The sequence below is a fragment of the Dermacentor silvarum genome, chromosome 4 (genome assembly GCF_013339745.2).
Source record: "Dermacentor silvarum isolate Dsil-2018 chromosome 4, BIME_Dsil_1.4, whole genome shotgun sequence".
Lineage (NCBI taxonomy): Eukaryota > Metazoa > Arthropoda > Arachnida > Ixodida > Ixodidae > Dermacentor > Dermacentor silvarum.
Genome location: NC_051157.2, coordinates 209,752,106 through 209,768,794, shown reverse-complemented (window position 1 = coordinate 209,768,794; position 16,689 = coordinate 209,752,106). Strand labels below are relative to the sequence as shown.

Here is a 16,689-nt window from a genome sequence, read left to right as displayed (position 1 = left end):
TATTTTCCCATAGAAAACATACAAAAGTTGATGGTGCAGCAGCTTCTCATTGTTATAACCGATATATTGTTAAAACCAGTATCCTTATAAGTGGGTTCAACTGTATTGTTATGGCGCAACCAAGAGTGGCGCCAGTCAGAAAAGGATTTAACGTATGGAGGTGGAATGGGTCACGACAGCCATCTTGTTTATGTATTATTGCCTCTCCTGTAAATATATTGTAAATACATTTTTATATGTGACTTCCGCAACGTAACAAATTGTTGAGAGCTGCGAGCTAACCACGAGAAACAACGGAGCTCCGTAGTGGTCATAACCTCGGACTGGGCAACATGATGGCCGAAACAGGACCCGAAATGGCGCAGCCTACATCAACGCCTACAACCCTGACGCTTGTCCTGGCTGAGCTGCGGGATCCCGGAACGTTCTGTAGCACCGACCACCTCAACGTGGAAGACTGGATCGCCACGTATGAGCGTGTAAGTGCCCACAACAGATGGGATCCGACGATTTTGTTGGGTAACTTGGTCTTCTACCTACGAGGCATGGCGAAGGTGTGGTATGACAACCACGAGGAAGAGCTTAACGACTAGGACACGTGCAAAGAGAAGCTGAGGGACTTGTTCGGCCGTCCCGCTGGGCGGAAGAACGCCACTAAGAAAGAAATAGCGACCTGCATCCAAACATCCACAGAATCGTAAGTCTCTTACATCCAGGACATGCTGGCTCTGCCGTAAGGTCAACAGCGATATGGCTGACGCAGACAAGGTTGAGCATGTACTGAAGGGGATCGCTGACGATGCTTTCAACCTGCTCATGTGCAAAAATTGTGAGACAGTACAGGACATCATAAAAGGTTGTCAATGCTTTGAGCAGGCCAATAGCCACCGCCTTGCAACGCCATTCACACGTCTGCCGAACACAGCTGCGACAACCTCTTGTGACGACAGGCTAAGAATGCAGCCACCATCATCATCAGATGACCTGACAGGGATAGTGCGGCGAGAACTTGAAGGCGTGGCTCCTGCAGCCCTTATTTCCCTCCCTAGTCAGCTGAACAACTTGCCTACAGCGCCATTTGTGCAGGCAATAGTCCGCGAGGAACTCTGAGTTCATACTGTATGTGCCATTGCCGATGCACAGCTGTCTCATGCTCCTTGTCCATCCACTAGTCGGCGGTATCCTGCACGCTACCGAAATTCAGACAAGTGGTGAACCGCAGAAGATCGGCCAATCTGTTTTGCCTGCCGGCGTATCGGTCACGTTGCTCACCATTGTAACAACCGTACTGTTTCCTCCCCTCTGCCACTGCCATTGACCAGTTATTATCACCCCAAACAGTCAAACAGTGATGCTCGTGCCACTTAGAACAGCCCCTCAACGTCATTCTGCCGTCGCCAGTCCCATTTGCCACCAGCTCGTCTGCTATCGTCCCTATCGCCGCAGGCTCGTCGCCTGCCGTCCCCGATGCAGCCCCGACGCCCGTCTCTGGCAAACTAAGCGATGCAGCTCTCGGAGGTGACACCGCATTGATGACCCGACCGCAAAACCCTCTGATCACTTTCCCGACCAAACAGAACTTGACGGACGTTGTAGTCGACGGACATTGTAGTCGATGGCGTCAGTGTCCCAGCACTCATTGAAACTGACGCGCATATATCTGTGATGAGTGCCCAATTGCGCCGACGCCTGTACAAAGTTCTCACACCCGCTGTATCACGCACCCTCCGCGTCCCCAATGGAGAAACGCCTACCGTGCTTGGTATGCGTACTGCTCGCATTGGCATCGCAGGGCATCTAACAACTGTTTTGTTTACCGTTTTGAAGCAATGCCCTTACGACGTTATACTCAGCTTTAACTTTTTATCGTCCCATTCAGCCTTCTTTGACAGCCCGTCTAGTGTCATTCAGCTTGAGCTACCCCACGACTACTATAGTCCACCAGTCACACAACCACGGCTATGCTCTCCCGAAGACATCCACCTGTCGTCTCAAGCCACTATGTACATCACTATAATGTCATTCACATCTATTCCTGACAGCGTCTATGCGCTATGTCCCACGGCTGACGTGCTGCTTGAAAGGAATTTGGCCATTCTGCATACCGTGCTAACTATTGCAGGCAATCGCACTTCGCTCCCTCTCCTTAATTTTAACTGCTCGACTCAAATTGTTCCCAGGGGCATGTTTTTGGGGGACATTTCTCCTGTGAATAATTGCAAGATATTGGCTCTTGACGCCGAAATTCCATCGCTCTCTACAGGAACGTCTGATTCACCAACTCTCACAGACACTTAGCAAAATGATTGCACCTGACCTTCTTCCTGCACAAGCACTGACCTCCGCCGTCTCTTGGAAACTTACAGCAACATTTTTTACCTTGACGGCCGTCCTTTAGCCCACACATCGTTGGTCACCCATCGTATTTACCCATCGTATTTACCAATTGATATGCCGCAGGCTGTACCGCGTTTCACATGCTGAACGACAAGTGATCCAACGAGAAGTTAAGCTGTTGACTGAAGCGGTTATCGAGCCATCTTGCAGTTTGTGGGTGTCCTTTGCTGTCCTTGTAAAGAAGAAAAATAGCATTTGGCGCTTTTGTGTACATTACAGACACCTCAACAAAATCACGCACAAGGATTCTTCTTTAATACGTACAGTAAAACCTCGATAATTCGAAGGTCGCCGGACCGCGAAAATTCTTCGAATTAAGCGGATTTTCGAATTAACCGAAATGAATAATAAAAAAAGAAACAAGCAAGAACTTGCAGCAAAAAGAAATCACCTTTATTTTCCATGTCCGAGAAAAATTACTCAATGTAATTACCGATGCGGGATTACTTGGCGCGCTGGTTCACCGCCCCTAGTGCCATGCTCTCCAGCTGGCTCAAAAAACGTAGCATACAAATATCACCCGCACTGCACTCAACAAAGTTGCGGACGATGTTCACGGAATCGATAACTGCCGCGAAAGCGGGCGTGGTGGTGCTTGACTCCAAAAATTTGGACTTGCTGGATATTCCGGACTTCAAAAATGCACCGTCAGGGTTCCCATTGAGTTCATGCATTTTCGCACCTAATTTGTCGGACGAATTGAGACCCCAAAGTTCGATTTTGCGGACTAAATCGCTCTTTCCGAGCCGCGCTACCCAATCTTGCAGGCCGCCATGTTGGATTTTGCACTGGCTTGGATTCCAGTGGCTTGCTGTGTAGCCTCCAAGATTGGAACGCGCGCTATCAATAGAGAGCTAGCGCAATCCTCCAGTCTCGGAGGCCATGCCCGCTCTTCCTTGGCTGACAAAACGCTCCAGAGTACTGCTCTTTTTCTTTTTTCTTAGTAATGCGCTCAGCGCTATCGTAACCATTTATTGTGGGATGTTTTTTTTATTGCGACACCAATTATATGAACACTTCAAGCGGATTTTCGCCGTTGGCGTCGCCGCCCTGAGGTTCCATACAAAGTCCAAGGGCGATAAAATCAGTGCCGCGCGCCCGCCGTATGTGCTCTTCTACTCTTCTAACTGCGTACTTAGTGCCGGAGCGGTTTCTCGCGCGCACCGTATCTTGAAAGCGATCTCCAGACGGCTCTGACCTTTTGTATGCGATGTGCTCTCGCCGCTCAGTTTCCGTTGAAGCGATAGACCGCATGAACCTTCGCGGCCGCGCTCGTTCGTGCGCGCTGACACCACGCTTGTTAATTCAGTGAGTTTTTTTTTTTTCTCTCAAGTTTCGGTTGCTATTTTGAACGTGGCGTGTACACTGAGCAGGTGTCTCGGAGACCCATGTCTCAGTGATCGGCGCTACTTCCTGTACCTTCGCGAGAGCTAAGCGGTGCGAAGCTCGTTTCTTGGATCTTCGTGGCGAACTCCGTTGGCGGAGATCGCCAACGCGGTGACGTTCGTGTCGACTGTACACGGAGACGACGTCATTGCTGCGCAAATCCAAGCAGGTCGATCCCCTCCAAGCGTAGTATGAGGCAGGGCATTATTAGAGATTTTTTTAAGCCGCTCTAATAACTTTTTTTTTTCGGCCGAACGAGTTTTCCGGACTATTTTTCAGTCCCCTCGAGCTCCGAAAATCGGTTGGCGACTGTACGGAGTGCCCTAACCTAACCGCCGCACGTTGCTACTAGCCGGAAACTTCGAATTATCCGAATAGAGCCGCGCGGGCCATTCAAATTATCCGGTAGAATTTGCATTGAGAATGACGGGACTGCTCAAATTCTTCGAATTAACCGAGTTCAAATTATCGAGGTTTTACTGTATTAATGATGCTTGGGACTGCTTGCACAGAGCCAAGTAATTTTCGTCCATAGACCTTCGATCAGGCTATTGGCAAATCTCGGTAGATGACAAAGACAATGAGCAAACTGCCTTCATAACACCTGACGGCCTCTACCAATTCAAGGTTATGCCGTTCGGCCTATGTAATGCCCCAGCAACCTTTGAAAGAATGGTGGACTCATTACTTCGCAGCTACAAATAGTCCACATGTCTGTGTTATCTAGATGATCTTTACGGTCTTTACGAAATACCTTTACGGTCTATCAGGTTATTCATGCGAGTATTGCCATCGTGATGGTGATCCATATGGAGGCTGTGCCATCTATGTGTTAAATGGCTTATCATACACGCGACGTCACGACCTAAAATTACACATCCCCAAGTGTGAGTAAGTTTGGGTAGAATTTGATAGACTTGCCATAACTAACAACCATCACAAAGTCGTCTGTGGTTCCATCTATCGTTCTCCTTCATCTGATTCTTCCAGCTTTCTCACTGAACTTTCAGTGATACTACATCAACTGTCTAGCGAAAATAAAAATGTTTTAATTCTTGGTGATATCAACATAAACTTATTACAAGATTCTCACACTGTGACAAGAGACTACCTCACCTGCATCTATAGCTATGGCTACCACTGCCTTATAACTGACCCTACACGCTATACAAACAGTGGTTCACACTCTTTAATTGACCACATTATAGCTAATTTCACCGTACCCACTCAAGTTGGTGTTATTGAAACTAATATTACGTACCATTACCCTATATTTCTATCCACTGTCAAATCCATTTCCCAAGGAAATAAAATGCACTTCAGAACCTATTTTGATAACATTAAATACACTAAAACTATTGAAGATGCAGACTGGTTGCCGGTTCTTGAAGCTCTAGATCCTGAAATTGCGTTAACCAAACTTACCCACATTATTAATACTGCCATGAAATCACGCACTACCGTCATGTCCTCTCAGCGACGTTATCATGCTCCCCTTTGCCCCTGGCTATCAAATTCTCTGTTACGTTGTTTGCGAAAAAAGGACAACCTCTACAAAAAAACCAAGACCAGCCTTTCAATGCGCGCCCTAAAGCACGATATAAGCAATATTCAAACACTTTATCCACACTTCTTAAAAATGCAAAGCGCAGCTATTATGAAGACCAAATTGAACAATGCGGTAATAGTATGAAAAAAAAATGGCAGTTGGTAAATGAATTCTTGAATAATTCTGATTCACATGACCCGATTACATCACTATCTATAAATGGCGCGATCATAACATCACCGAGTGAGATAGCTAATGCATTCAGTGATTACTTTTTGGCACATGCTACCCTCCCTGATAGTCCTGATCTTTATCATTCCTTTGCCAGTCAACCACAATCTTTTTTTCTTTAACCAACTAACCCTAAAGAAACTGAATCTGTCATTTTAGGTTTAAAATCGACTCGCCCTGGTCTAGACCACATCTCCGCAAAACACATTAATTCGCTCTACAATCTCACCCATTTTAAGCCACATATTTAACCTTATTTTCAGTTCTGGTGCTTTCCCTGACCAGTTCAAGGTTGCGAAGGTCATACCTGTCTGGAAAAAAGGTGTCAAATCTTCATGTGAAAATTATCGTCCGATTTCTGTTCTTCCCTACCTTGACAAGGTTCTAGAGCAATTGATTGAAACAAGACTACACAAGTACTACACGAAATTTAACATATTAGCTTCTTCTCAGTTTGGCTTCCGCTCAGGGTTGTCTACTGACGCTGCCATTGCATGTTTCACGGATAATATTAAATCTTGCATTGATCATGGTGACATTTCAGCTTCTGTATGTGTAGATTTTTCTAGGACTTTTGATTCTATTGATCATAACATTCTTTTTTTGAAACTTCAGTGTTATGGTATTGTTGGGCCCGCACTATCCCTGCTAAAAAACTTTTTATCTAATAGACGGTAGCTTGTTGTTGATCATTGTTTTTCTAATACCTCATCTATTGTTAAAGGTGTTCCCCAAGGATCTATTTTAGGACCCCTTTTGTTCTTAACATACATTAATGACTTGCCTTGTTGCCTTTCCAGCTCTAAGTGTATTTTATATGCAGGCGACACCACCATCTTTGCTCATAGCCCTGGCCGTAATGTCTTAATTTCCAAGTTACAAGCAGATTTAAATTCCCTTGTGCAATGGTGTACAGCAAACCGGCTCTCAATTAAGCCTTCTAAATCTTCTTTTATGCTTTTTCATTCACCAAACAGGAAAAATATGTCTCCTTGTCTTTTCATCAACAACCAGGCTCTTACTTCCTCCGATCATGTTACTTTTGTCGGAGTCATTGTTGACCTCATCTTCGGTTTCATAAACACATTTCCTCACTCTACATTAGAATATCTTTTGGCATATGTGCCCTCCTTAAAACCAGATTCTACTTCCGCCTCCATGTCCTCGCAACACTATATTACGCCTTTATACACAGTCATATAAACTACTGTATCTCATCATGGGGTCATACATACTCCGTTCACCTCTCCCCATTGATTAAGCTCCAGAAGCAAGCAGTTACCATTATTAATTTTGCTTCACGGTGTTCACCTTCCTTTCCTATTTTTGTTGATCTTAATATTTTGCTTCTGTCTAGCATTTATTTTTATAATATAGGCATTATATACTTCAAAATTTATAACCATGACCTTACTTTAGACATTTTTCCACAACATGTGCTTTCTAATCCCAATTCTACTCGCTTCACTACTCATCGTAACTTGTTCTTGCCTAGTATCCGTACTAATTAAGGTAGATCCACTTTGCTTTTTTCTTCAGTAACATTTTGGAATAGTTTACCTACGCATATGAAATCTGTTACTTGTTTGCAAATGTTTAAGAAAAACCTAAAACAATTTACGTTTTTAAACTCTAAATAATCCCATCTACTAGTGAACGTTATTGATACACTTATATATGTATTTTTCTTTTGTAATATATATGCTCTCTCGTTTGCTTGCTTTTTTACTTTGTAGTATTGCTCATTTCGTTTTACTTGCACAGGAGGTCCCGCCAACGGTGAATAAAACCTTGGGACCTCCTTCTGTATATGCACAACTATGTATCATATTTAAGGTATGTAATAAACTTGAATTGAATTAAAGAACGAAAAAAAAAAGATGTGGTATTATTTTCACCAACTTTCGCGATTCACCTAAGGCATTTGTCAGCCATTGCAGTTTTCCGACGTGCCAGCCTGCAGTTGAACTCATCCAAGTGCCACTTTGGACATCGTCAAATTACCGTTCTTGGTCATCTCGTCAGTGCCGCTGGTGTTCAACCTGACCCTGACAAGATTCGCGGTGTCCAGAACTTTCCTGTTCCATCTTCCACCGCAGACGTAAAAAGTTTTGTTAGACTATGCTCGTATTTGCGTTGTTTCCTCAAGAATTTCTCCAAAACCGCTCGTCCCCTCACCGAATTACTTAAGAAGGACATTGCTTTCACATGGGGCCTTGCTCAAACCAAAGCCTTCTCCGCCCTCGTATGCTTGCTAATAGCTCCCCCATTGCTGGCTCATTATGCTCCATTTGCCGCCACTGAATTTTACACGGTTGCCAGTGGGCGTGGAATTGGGGCTGTATTCGTTCAATCGTAGCGTAATGCAGAGCGCGTAATTGCGTACGCCAGCCGCCTCTTGTCGCCCGCCGAGAGAAATCTTTCAATTACTGAACGGGAGTGCCTGGCGTTTAGTTTGGGCAGTAGCCATATTTCGCCCCTACTTTTCTGCCGCACCAATCTGCCAACCGAGAAAATGTGTGGTGATCGGCCACACATTTTCTGTGGTTACCGATCACCACGCCTTGTGCAGGCTCTCGTCACTAAAAGACCCCACTGGACGATTGGGTAGACGGGCACTACGGCTCCAAGAACATTCATTTGCTGTGTTATACAAGTCAGGCCGCTTGCACTAGGTCGCCGACTGCCTCTCCCGTCATCCTGTCGACCGCCCTGAAAATGATGCGCATGACACCGACGCTTCCGTCCTGGCCACTTCTGATCTGCGTTACATTCGCACTCAACAGCGGCGTGATGACTGCTTACGTATGCTCATCAGTCATCTCAATTCTGGACATTCAGAGCCCACGCTGCGCATGTTCATGCTCTGCGACGACGTTCTCTACCGTCGCAGCTTATGCCCTGATGAACCAGAATTTTTACTCGTACCACGCCATCTCCGGACATCAGTTCTTGAGCAGTTGCATGGCGCCGCTACTTCAGGCCACCTTGGCGTTTCACGTATTTACGATCGCATACGGCGCCGATTCTACTGGTCAAGCCTGTACCGCTCCGTGTACCGCTACTTTGCAGCCTGTGCGCTCTGTCAGCGCTGCAAAAAAACGTGCTGTGCTGCCCAGTGGACGCCTTCACCCTATCGATGTGCCCTCAGGACCATTCCTTTGCATCGGTCTCGATCTTCTTGGCCCTTTTCTGATGTCGAAATCTGGCATTAAGTGAGCCGTTGTCGTGACTGATTACGCGATCCGGTACGCGATCATGCAAGCTTTGCGCACAAACTGTTCAACTGAGGTGGCGGATTTCCTTTTACATGACGTCATCCTCCATCATGGCGCACCCCGGCAGCTCCTCACTGATTTCGGCTGCACCTTCTTGTCCCGAGTAGTTGAAGACCTACTTGCTCCTGTTCTGCCAAGCACAAGCTTTCCACCACCTACCACCCGCAGACAACAGGACTCGCAGAGTGGTTCAATCGCACGTTGGCAGAAATGCTGTCCACGTACATTTCTGATGACCACAGTGTTTGGGACAGCACGTTACCCTTCGTGACCTTCGCCTATAATTTGTTTCATCACGAGACCGCTGGCTTTTCACCCTTACCTTCTGTTCAGCCGTCACACTACTTTGCCCTTTGACGCACTGCTTCCTTCCTCGATGAACGCTCCCGCTGAATATACTCAAGACGTCTTCGCCCGGTCCCACACGGCACGCCAGCTTGCTGGCTCCCGGCTCACTGAGTCTCAGGCCGCACAGAAGATCCGGTACGACAGCCGACATCGGGACGTTCGATTTCCTCCTGGCACCGTTGCGCTCCTATGGACACCATGTTGCCGCGTCTGCTTGTCTGAAAAGCTGCTGCCGCATCAGCTTGACGATATTGAATCAGCTTGACGATGTGAACTATAAGATCGCTCTGCTGAACTCGCATGTCCCCACTAACGTTGTGCATGTGTCCTGGCTGAAGCCTTACTTTGCCGCGAATTCACTTTTCTTATAGTTAGCACCATAACGGTGCCTTTGCAGGCGAGGATTATTTTACGATGCAACGAAGAGTGGCGCCAGTCAGAAGAAGACGATTCGACATGTAGAGGTGGAATCAGTCTTGACAGCCATCTTGTTTATGTATCGTTGCCTCTCTTGTAAATATCGTAAATACAGTAATACCCCGTTGACTCGAAGTAGTAAAAGCTGGAAAAAATTTCGGTATAAGTGGTGTTTCGAGATAGTCGAATTCACGAAAATATAAGCATAACCACCGCGTAAAGCCAACATAATGCCTTTCCAATATGGCACCATAAACCGCCGACTTGCAAAAGCTCACAAAAGCTCAGTGTACCAGGAGAGGCACTTTTAGTAGTTCATTTCTGCAATATTATGTGCAACCCAGCAACCGACACGTCGGTCGTATATAGGCAACAGCAAACCTCGCCCATATAAGTGCAAACGGACATTTTTCACAGGTGCAATGTTGTTTCGATAATTGCAGTTGATTCCCGAGCCATTTTCTTTCTACAAAAGTAATGTAATGTAATAATTGTAATGCTGGTCTGCTTGGTGGCTGCACTTGGTGCGAGAAAAGCGTTCTCAAGCTGCCCGACACACCTCGTCATTGTTTGCCACTGCCACTGCACTCGACTTTGTTCCTAAGCAGCCACAACAAGTTCCTTGTCTCGGCTAACGTCGGGACGTCTCGCAGCCCCTCGTTTTCTTGTTCATCCATGTCCTCGCTGTTAACTGCGGTTTCTGCAATTTCAGCATCGGTCATTTCCCCAGTCACAGGGACATTTCGCTCGTAGAGAGCGTACGCATCAAAGCCAACATCTGACCCATCAGTGCCGTCGCTTGCAGGGCCTGTAAGTTGGCGCACTTCTTCACAAAGTTGGTTGCAGGCACTGAAGTCCTCCATCTCCGGCTGTCCAGAGACAAAATCCAGCATGAACGAAACAGCAATCGACAACGGCAGCACGTGTTTCTAGGCGCCTGTGAGAAGGTGGATGGCGCCAAGTAGATCAATTTCATAGCCCTTCCCGTTCTCGTAGAACAACAAGCTCCACCGTAGAAGGTTTTTATTCTGTACTGCTTGTGGGTGATCCCAATGACATCTTGGTCCATTGGTAGTAGGACTGACTTCATGTAACATGGGAGAAACTTGAGTGCGATCGCCTGCAGGTTTTCAATTTTGCCATGCCCAGGGCAGTTATCGACGATGAACACGACTTGTTGCAACATTTCGCGGTCTAACACATGGACGTAAGACTCGTAGAGCCCTGCGGTCATCCATGCCATCTTGTTTGCACGGTAGATTACCTCCTTGGGCAACCGTGCATTCCGAAAGCACTGGGGTTTTGTGCTTTGCTGATGATAAAAAATTGCAGGCTTGGGCTGGTATTTTGTAGCGATGCTTTATTCTATGCTAGTCTTAACATCCACCACTTACAGCCTGCTGATCCCATTAATAACCTGAGCGGACCATCGCTCTGAAAAGCACAAAAAGGCATTAGCATCGGAAAAGGCATCGCTGCAAAATACTGGCCCTAGTTTCACTTTTTGGCGATATCCCAGCTGCGAATAAAACTACAAAAAAACGTTTCGGTACTGTCTTTTTTTCAACATTTTCGCAGTCTAGGTTTCAAGATATCCGAAGTTCGGCGCAGTGGCGTTTCGAGATAAGGGGTGAAAAACCCATGGAGTTAACACCGTGCCAGGGAAAAAAAATTCAACTTATCCGATAATTCGAAATATCAGAGTTCGAGTTAATGAGGGTTTACTGTACATCTTTGTATGTGACTTCTGCAACGTAACAATATAATTATTGTTTAGTTTTCAGTGTGCTTGCTTACTTGTGGCTAGTCTTGCTGAGGTAGAAGTGCTACACTGTATCTTTTTGTGCCCGAGGCACTGAAAAGATGGCTTCAGCATCACATATATGTGTAGTCTTAAGTTTGATTTGAGTTTGATGTGCACTTGTCTGTCAAATGACATGTTAGAAAAAGGAGTACAGTCGAATCCCCCTACAACGAATGCCGCTACAACGAAATTTCCGCCACAACGAAGATTTTCGGATTCCCCGTCAGCTGCCCATAGAAAGTAATACAAAAAAAGTCCCTTCATAACGAAGGCGTTTTATTCGGCATTTCCGCTTCAACGAACTTTTCGAGAACGAAACTGTGACTGAATTGAAATTGAAACTGCCGAGTAGTCAAATTAGAAGGCCCTTCCAAAGCTGTGACGATCGTATGTCCGCTTGAACGAGGTTTTCACGAACGAAATCAAATTCAAAGTACCGGTTTAAGCCACTGCAATCCATAGCCACGCGTGATCACCACGCGCCTGCGCGACACTGCAGGGGATCACCACAATCGCTGCCGTTTTCTGTGGTGTGTGTCCGGGTGAAATGGCTACGCCAACGAAGAAGCGTAAACTTCTCTCTCTCGAGGAGAAGGCACATACGATCGCCGAGGCAGAAAGCAAAAGGAAAAATCTCGCAGTTTCGCCCGCAAGGCAAAGCATCGGTTGCGATAGCAAGTTATAGTAGACAGCTATACGAACTAAAGATAGTAGTTTTCTTGTAAACATTCGCTAACTGAATTACCGGGCACGGTGTCACACGCACACAGATAAACATGAACAGGGCCGGTATTTTTAAGCCCAAACCGCATTCACGCGATTTTGTGCGCGACGGCGACGAGCGACGGCTTCGAGCGACGAAACGGGCCGTCGCGCGAACAGATCGCTTGGTCTTTTCGCTCAATCGCTCGGTTCTAGAAATCTAGAATTCGTCGCTCGTCGCCCGGAAGTGCTATGAGCGACTAGCCAATAGCGCGAAGCCGGAAATGGATATATATCAGTCAAGTACTACCGATTGTCGCACGGAACGAGCAAACGACCAGATTTTGATACGTGCAAGGATAATAACGTAGTGCAAGACCTTTAGAAATATTTATGCTGCTCTTTACACTAAAACACATCAACTTAAATTAATAAAGCAAGCGTCACGCCAGTTTCGGCAAGTATTTGCTGCCCTCATACCGGCAACACCGGGGAGACGTCGCTCGAAGTCGTCGCTCGCATGCGGTGCGACTTGTAGGCGACGAGCGACCGCCACAGCCATCTCCATCGCGTCGCTTGTCGCAGTCGCGCGCAAGATCGCGTGAATGCGGTTTATACTTTAATGTCATAATGCCTTTTCGCACTTATCGCGCTTTGTCAGTGGTCAGAGCGACGGTCCGCTCGCATTATCAACGTTGATATCGTGAGCGGACCGTCGCTCTGACCACTGACAAAGCGCGAAAAGGCATTATTACTTTAAAGGCATCGCTACAAAATAGCGGCCCAGATCTCGCTCGATGACCGCGGAAACTCCGTGTCAACACGCTGGAGTGAGACGCGGCAATAACAGCGAACGAATTGACCTCCGTGCCGTCACTCGCTTCACCGCGAACTAAACGTCGAAAGCACAGCGCACACGACTCTACCGGCACTAGTTGCACTTTGCCCCCATCGCAGATCGCTTTGAAGATGAGGCCCGCGCGGGCGCTCACATTGTGCACGTCGCAAATTGCTTTCAAGATAGCGGCCGCGCCGCAGCTGCTGTTGTCAACAAGATGCTAACGTCTCGTCGTTTCGGGAAAATGACTATCCGCTAGACACACCGACTCCGGCGACTGCTTTGAAAGCAATGGTTCATTTTCGCCTCATCAGAAAAGTTATCTGTACCCACGACAATGCGATGGCTCTTTTAACGGACTCTGAGACTCGCGTAACGCCTTTGCTTGCCATGAAGCGTAAGAAATCCAGGCTGACCGACTTCGGGAAATAAAACTTCCGGTAAGCGCAAGCTTGCCAACTTCGTCATAAATATGCAGTGAAATTGCGATAATTCAAACCGCTTCATTGCGAAGGTGCGTGTGCCGCAAAATGAGTGTTTCGCGACCAGCCGGGCACACGCGTTGGATTAGGCGTCAGCCGCAATGTACGAAAAATGCTGTAACAGCGGCGCAAAATGCATTCTCTCGTGAAGTTGACACTTTATCGACTGCCTTCGGTACCTCTCAACCTTTGCCCCCCACCGCCATCGCGAAGATTTCCCTGACGATGGTTTCGGTTTCGTTCGCGGCTTTGCCGTTTGGCGTACGTACCGTATTTACTCGATTCTGAGCACCCCCCCCCCCCCCTTTTTTTTTTCGTGATCGCGATGCCCAAATTGAGGGGGGGGGAAGGGATGCTTAGATTCGAAAAATCTCCGTGACGCTCGGCTCTGGCTACGCGCGGCGCGCGAGCGTCACGAGTCCGCGCGGCTCTGCAGACCGACTGTGCGGCGAGATCGCGCTGCGGACGCCGTGCCACCTCGGGAGTTCGACGGCTCCGGCTACACGCGGCTCGCGGGCGTCGCGAGGCGGCCTTGGCTACGCGCTCTTCTTAACAAATAGGCGGGTGCTTAGATTCGCATGAAAACTTTTCCCCCAATTTTTTTTGCGAAAATAGAGGGAGGGGGGGGGGGTGCTCAGTATCGCGAAAATACGGTATATACATACCAATTTGCGTCAACGAAGTTCCGCCACAACGAAATTTTTCGTGTGTCCCGTGAATTTCGTTGTAGCGGGACTCGACTGTACTGTCAGCGACCAAGTTGGATGTTTGTAATGGTTGAATGAAGCTGCACTGACATTTGTGGGTGCCTCTCGCTTGTGCAGAAGAGTGGGGAAGACCGGGTGCGGCGTGTGCAGCACCTGTGGTACACAGCGTGGCCCGACCATCGGGCACCCGCCTCGCCCAACCAACTGCTCTCATTGGCCCTCGAGGTGGAGCAGCTGCAGGCACGTTGCCCGGGACCCATCGTCGTCCACTGCAGGTGTGTGTCTCTCTATAACACCAGAACGACCGCAAGACAATGTGACATGGCTTCCTCAATTTGTCATTGTTTTTGTTGCACTACATGAAACCCTTTTGAACTCTGGAAAAAATACTGGCGAGTACGAAGCACATTTAATAATTTGCTTTAATGCCTATTTGTGCAACTAGATTTGGTTATGGTACCCAGGAGGTGGATGCATCAAGATATGACGATACACTGGCTCGTGCAGTTTCTGCAGTCGTTGCGGCTGCCACATTCAAGCACAGCCCGAAGAAACACATGAAGCATTTCTTTTTTTGAGCAGCACCACCTAGCTTTGTTGATCAGGCACGTATGTTACCTCCCGCCATTGTTGTTAACAGATCTGAAGTCTGTACCCGGACAGGAATGCGATTATTCCTGTTCTAGCCTCCAGTATTTGCCACACGGCGAAGACATGGCAGCACGCAGTGTAGGTCTGGTTGCCACGACAGAAACAACCCGCAAAACACACTCAGCGGGGCACTGACACAACAAAGATAACTGATGGCGCAGTTTATCTGGCTTGCCTGCTCGACCTTTGCAACTGGCGAGTTGCCTGACGGACCACATCGGCCACATGCTCCATGGTCGGTGTCGATGCAACTAACCATTTGCAAAAATAAACTTTAGAACTTGGCGGTCCTGATGTGTTTTCGCCTCTTTTAATCTCTTCCGGTGCATACAGTTCAAAAAAGCAGAGCCGTTGAAATCCATGGGAGCTGTCACTGGGGCATGGATCGATGACAGTGGTGATAAGCACGTCACGCCACCTGTCGCTTAGTTGGGAAAGTGACCACTAGCACGAACCAGGAGCTTGCCACGGCAGCAAGCAGTTCAGATTATCTGTGGCTGACCCGATTTGCATGCGAATTAATGAGCTTTTTAATACGTGAAGTTCTGTGGAGCTCGGCTGAACCATGCCAGTTAAGTCGAATTGTCAAAAATTTCGAAATAACGAGGTGTGAATTAAGCTTTTACTGTATTTGTGGTCAATCAATCACTGCCTGTCACTCCCTTGTCTGTGTTGTTCATGCTGTTGTGACCACTGTTTCCTCTTTCCTCTCTACAGTGCTGGCATTGGCCGCACTGGCTGTTTTGTGGCCAGCAGCATTGGCATCCGACAGCTGCGAGAGGAGAACAGTGTCGATGTATTGGCCACTGTGTGTGCTCTTCGTAGAGACAGGTGAGTCATGTCACCACCACAATCACGTTGTTGCCGATTAAATTGACCCTGTTGAAAGATGCAAAAATCTGGGAAAAATCTCAAAGTAATCTTTGTTTAGAAATTTTCACCGTACTGATAGCATGTAGCAAGATCACAACTTGAGAAACAAGCCTTAGCTGAGGGCCAACTCCAAATATCCTACTCAAATACAGCGTAGACTGCTTATATCTAAGAGTGCAGAAATACCAAATGGATTTCAAATTGAATCAAGAAAAAGAAAAACGAATGTCGAATTGATTATTATCAAATATTAGGAAATTTAGCACAAGGTTTAATGCTTACAAATGTGTGCAAGATAACCAGGGGGTGCATTACATGCTTGGGAATCTACTGTCATTGCATAACTATGCTGCTAGCCGTCATTAACCTAGGTACATAGGAACTGCCGTGTACAATATGGTCTACTCTTATTGAAGAAAGTGCCAAGTTAGTATGCCAGTACTGTATACAGTTCAGTTCGTATATGAAGGTCAGAAAGAAAAAAAAATTTTTATCATGGGAATGTCTGTTGTGTACGTACAATCTTACTTTTTTCCCTCTGAAGCTGAAGAAATAGTGAAGTTATATTGCGCTGAATAACAGTGAGGCTTTCAGTTTAATAGTGGGCCATACTGTGCTTAATGGCAAATTGGGAAGGCCATCTAAACTTTGCATGGCGGGCCCCACTCTGTCCTCATATCTGCCTGCCATCTGTGTAGATGGGTCTGCAGCTGGACGGTCACTGCAGTACATAGTCACATTTTTTTGTCTGCTGTGTAAATGTAAAGCTGACCTTGTGCGAACTGCTCAGAGCTATAACAGGAGATCAATCGGCATCCAGAACAATATAGCTGCTGTGCGGTGTTGCCAACATGGTGATTCCGGGCGTGAACAATGTTGCTAACCTCCCGTACACTTGCTTTCATTGGCTTTCCAAGTATCTTGCTACCGCAGCTAATACAGTGGAACCTCATTGATATGCTCTTCACGGGAACCGGGAAATAAGGCGTTTCATCCGAAAATCGTATCATCCAACGTATTATCCAA

At 47.0% G+C, this 16,689-nt stretch overlaps 1 protein-coding gene across 1 annotated transcript in view; it reads left to right on the top strand.

Annotated features, from left to right (window-relative positions):
* The window catches only part of LOC119450919 (receptor-type tyrosine-protein phosphatase R), a 126,351-nt gene that overhangs the window by 95,529 nt on the left and 14,133 nt on the right, over positions 1-16,689 (top strand). The window contains exons 11-12 of the mRNA XM_037714388.2: positions 14,257-14,414; positions 15,508-15,621. Of these exons, the coding sequence (XP_037570316.1) occupies positions 14,257-14,414; positions 15,508-15,621 (272 nt within the window). The remainder of the gene's footprint in view (positions 1-14,256; positions 14,415-15,507; positions 15,622-16,689) is intronic.